Here is a 4,755-nt window from a genome sequence, read left to right on the forward strand (position 1 = left end):
AACTGGATGAGCTTTGAGGTCCCTTCCAGCCAAAACCATTCTGTGCTTCCATGGAGCAGGGTTGTGGGACTCCACCATCTACCACCCTTCCCCTTTCTACCGCCTGTTTGTAGGGCCCCTGGGGAGAGACGGGTGAGGAGAGTCTTCAGGGGCAAGTGCATCCCGTTACTTCGCGGGATCGTTGCTGTCCAAGTCGTGGGGAGGGATGTCAGGGGATAGATCAGTGAGTTGTAGAGTAAGTATTTTTAGGCAGTAGTAACTTAGATTTGTTTCCGGGAGATGTTTCACTTCATAAGGATGTTTTTCCCCCTATTTGAGTATAAATGTGCATACCTAGGAAAATGTTTATCTCTCTTTAGCCTGTGGTAATTATGAATAGAAAGCATGTTGGCTGATTTTTAGGAGCACTGTCATGTGGATTAAGAGTTTGTCTGTAGACTCATCAGCATGTCTGTCTTTTTCTTGTAAGGAGCATTACTTTGGAGAATGTCTGGAAGTTTCTACTTTGTGATAGTTGGCCATCATGATAATCCCATATTTGAAATGGAATTTCTGCCTCCTGGAAAAGTGGAGTCGAAGGTGTGGTTTTTCTCATGATACTCCTATGATGTAATTATGATGCATTTTCTTTTGTAATTTTACGCTGTGTTAGAAGCATGACCAGCATTTTGTTCAAAGTATTATTAGTGTCTACTGTTTTCTGCTTTTTTACAGAAACTTTGTCATGGGGAGTAGAACTCTGGCATTCTGGAGTGTCTTGAAAGTTCTTTGTCAGATCATATTAGTTCTTCATAAAACATGATTTCCTTAAATATTTGGTGCTGTATTGTGAGGAATATATGTGCTAATTATGCTTAGTCATTGCTCTTAGGGTGTAGAGCTTTTATAGTAGCTGTTTGTTATTTAACGCTTGTGTCATTCTCTAAGGCCTCTGTATATAGTTATAAGGTAAAGTGAAGAACGTACATTTGAAAGCTCTATTTAGTCCTTTACTTCTTATGCTATAAACCGTCTTATTTTTTAATCATCCTCATTAGTCATACTTGATTTTAAGTAAGAAAGGTTTAAAGCTTTTATTGATAAATACAAGTTTTAAATGTGAGAAATATAAGACAATTGTGTAAGTAGTGTTTCCAGTGGAAAAAGAACAAATCTGGTATTACATCAAAGAAAAAATAGGTTGTAGAATAAAAATCCATGGATCTGTGAGCTTGTCCAAAAATTGAAGTCTGTGCTGTCACTGATTTGAACAGCATGGTGTTACCTGTATTTCGCACTAGTGTCCCATGAAAGATTGTAAATAAGGCTGGTTAGACCAGAATCAGTTAGTGTGCAGATGTGTCGGTGTAAAAATTCACTTTCTGCATTCTGCTATTGGAAATAGCTTGCCTTGGGTAAGCTTCTTGTCTGACTGAGGTCGAAGTACTAAAGAGAGAATCTCCTAAGAGAGAATCTAAAGTTAATGTACAGTGAAGGAGAACTATTAGACGTTCATGTTTTGGCAATTGCCACTTCTGTTTCTGAGATATGCGGTTAAAGAGTGAATTAAGTTCAGATACACTTAGTGATAGACTTCAGATGAAGTGAGTGGTTTGCATAATGTACATGGTAAATCAGCATGAGCTTTTGTCCCTTAAACTTCACTAGTGTCTTCCTTGGTATGGTTTAATGGAACTTACAAAGCTATTAATGCCCTGAGTCAAACTTGATTTGGGGGAAACATAGTGCACTGAGAGGTGTGAGAGTGGCATTAATAGTATCCCCGTATTATGAGAAACAGTGCAAGACCACTTATGTTTCCAGTCTAATACAAGCTTACAGTATGGTTTAGTCCCACATCTCTTCTTCACAGGTGTCCTCTGGTGTTGTAGTTCATGCGCAAAGTAAACAGCTCTTTGCCCACACAACTCTTGCAGTGTTGGTGCCAAACACTGTGATCAGTCTTATGAAGGCCATTCATGTTTGTTATAGGAAAAGGTGCAATTTACATCTGCAAGCATACATTTAATACAAGTTGCAGGATGCTTTTCTGTGCTAGCTCTTAGGAAAAAGAAAAATCCCAAAAGAACAAAACAATCCTATGTTTCTAGGCAAATAACCTTAAAATCCAGAATCTTTAGGTGATGATTTTATCAGTGTATCTGTCCTCTGTATTGCTTTGCTTTCCCCATCTCTCTTCCAACTTTTACACATTGTAATATTTTACGATGTTTTAACACACAATGTTTTACAATGTTTTACATTTTAACATTTACACATTTTAGCATTGTAACATTGTATTGCTCAACTTCTGCCAAATTTGACAGAGATCTTATGGTCCAAAACATACTAAATTGCTGTAAATTTCACAAAACCAGGTGTCTGGAAAGCAGAGAAGATGACTTTTATGAGGGCCTCTGTTGTGGAATAAGTTTGCGGTGAGAGATTACCCATTGGTAAACAAAAGAATTCATGCTTGAATTCATTCTTGAAGCATAAATATAGGCTTTACTGGTTTTACTACGCTCATGGCTGGTTTTATGATGACCTTGTTATTATGACCTTTTTTCTCTCGTGAAACTAAGTATCGTGACAATAGGTACTAGTTTCATTTACAGGATGGCATATATGTAACAGAAAAAAAGGGTGTGTGTATAACTAGTTGTTTAGCAACTTGGGCGAACTATTGTTTATATTTCACTCCTTTCACTGAATTACTAATCCTCTGTCTTCTGGAAATACATTAGGATGATCATCGCCATCTCAACCAGTTTATTGCCCATGCTGCTCTTGACCTAGTAGATGAGAACATGTGGCTTTCTAACAACATGTACCTGAAGACTGTGGACAAGTTTAATGAATGGTTTGTTTCGGCTTTTGTCACAGCTGGACATATCCTTTCCTCTTCTCTTTCCGTATATTTATATAGGCAAATCCTTTTGCCAGAAAGGGACAAGTTAGATAAAATGAGTTTGGAATAGATTTCTCTGGCTGCTCATCACTGTTACAGTTAGAGTGAGTCACCAGCTTCAGGGTAAATTAAGTTGGGAGGCACATCAGGTGTTTAAAACTGGGACCAGCTGGAACGATGGATTTTTCCTTTTGAAAGAGCTGAAATAGCCTAATGAAATGTGGAGCTCACCTGGAACAGAGGAAAGAGGTATGAGTTCAAGCAAGCTTACATGATTCTCTGTTCCCAACCCTTGAATAGTGCTAGACAGGAGAAAGAGGGATAAACATGCTTGGTGTCCATCACACCCATCTTGACAATGCAGTGTCAAGGCTTGATCTCATGTGCAAGTCATCCTAAAAGTGTTTGTTGTGAAACATTTGTTATGCATGGCGAGTAACACTGAATGTTATTTTTAACTTCAGGGGTATATGGCAAAGCTGCTGAGAGTGTCATCCAGATTCAGAATTGTGTAGCTTTAAAAAGAATAATCTTGACTAGAGGTGATTATTTTCACATGGGGAGTTTCTAAACAGAAAGGAAATGCTTTCTAAATTTCACTGCTTCAGTTACTACTTTAAAATGCTTCCTGCTTTAGAGTCACTGCTATTTCATGTACAGCTAAACATTTTAACTGTATGCAGAATTAGGTGTTAATGTTTATCTCAGGATATGTTAAATGTCTCTCTACTTTGTGAAAGATAAATTTTTCTTAATTGCTTTACATATGAGATTTATAATGCTTCATGATGTAAGGCAAGAAGACGGAATTAAGAACTTCTTTAATGATGTATATGACTTATATATAAAGGTAAGAACCCACTTCCTATGGTCTCACTGCAATATTTCTAGGTGTGTTCTGCTGTAGATGCTCAGGCACGCCTGTATTAGCATGTTTTCTCATGGGGGCCCATGTAAGTGGAGAAGCACCCGTGAAGTCCACGTGAGCCTGAGTTGATAATGTAAGACATAAAGGCTGTATTTTACATTATACAGAACAGATTTTTCTGAATTGTTATAAATTGTGCTCCTTCAGGATTTATTCTTCATGTTAGTCCAGTGATTTTTAGGGCAGTATCGTGTCATTAATGGGAATAAGGAAAACAAGGGCTGTTGTACAGAAGCTGGGTCAAAGTGTTTGCTCTCAGAACAAGTGGCCTGTGTTCTCACCGCCTGGAGGTACTTCCACTAGATGGGGCAATCATAAGCACCCATTGGAAGACTTGCCATCTTGGCCTCCTTCGGGCACTCTACTGATGCTTATTTCCAAACCAGAAATTTCCACCAGAATCATGATGGGTTTGCTCTGAGGAGCTGCTATAAGGGATGGCCGTGCACGTACACAGGGAGAATGCAAGGGCCTGGAAAGCAAGCAACTGTTCAGGAGCTCCCTGCTCTTAAGTGGCACTAAACAGGCTGAAAGATAATAGTAGTTGTCATCTGAAGTAACATTTGCTAGTGCTGGGCATTGTGCTTATTGATGACTTTTTCTTTTTTCCTCAGTTTGCAATGAATCCATTTTATGAACTTAATTCTCCTATTCGATCCAGTGCCTTTGAAAGGAAAGTACAGTTCCTTGGGAAGAAACATCTGTTAAGCTGAATAAACAAATTTCCTGAGTGAGTGCTTTTTCCATACTTCCCTGATTATTTGAACTGTAGTTCTTGTGGTTATTTCTCAGCATGTCTGATATTCATCTTCTGAAGACTGACAAACTGGATGCTGAAGAAGCTTTTTTGTTGCTGTTGCCAGTAGAGATCAGAACAGCCAAGCTTCTCTTGTTAATACATGTAACTTAAGAAGTTTCCTTTTATGTGCTATGAAAT

At 38.4% G+C, this 4,755-nt stretch overlaps 1 protein-coding gene across 1 annotated transcript; it reads left to right on the forward strand.

Annotated features, from left to right (window-relative positions):
- Nucleotides 1-474: 474 nt before the first annotated feature.
- On the forward strand, nucleotides 475-4,755 carry TRAPPC2 (trafficking protein particle complex 2). Its single transcript, XM_010018988.1, has 4 exons — nucleotides 475-579; nucleotides 2,727-2,871; nucleotides 3,655-3,740; nucleotides 4,433-4,755. Exons 1-4 carry the CDS (start codon nucleotides 487-489, stop codon nucleotides 4,529-4,531), a joined length of 423 nt encoding a protein of 140 aa, XP_010017290.1. The 5' UTR covers nucleotides 475-486; the 3' UTR covers nucleotides 4,532-4,755.

The sequence above is a fragment of the Nestor notabilis genome, unplaced genomic scaffold (genome assembly GCF_000696875.1).
Source record: "Nestor notabilis isolate BGI_N333 unplaced genomic scaffold, ASM69687v1 Scaffold8607, whole genome shotgun sequence".
NCBI lineage: Eukaryota > Metazoa > Chordata > Aves > Psittaciformes > Psittacidae > Nestor > Nestor notabilis.

Coding starts and splice junctions, on each gene's coding strand:
- TRAPPC2 (XM_010018988.1), top strand. CDS start 487: ATGTCTGGAAGTTTCTACTTTGTGATAGTTGGCCATCATGATAATCCC. Junction 2,872..3,654: donor GGCTTTTGTCACAGCTGGAC/ATATCCTTTCCT, acceptor TAATTGCTTTAC/ATATGAGATTTATAATGCTT. Junction 3,741..4,432: donor TATATGACTTATATATAAAG/GTAAGAACCCAC, acceptor TTTTTTCCTCAG/TTTGCAATGAATCCATTTTA.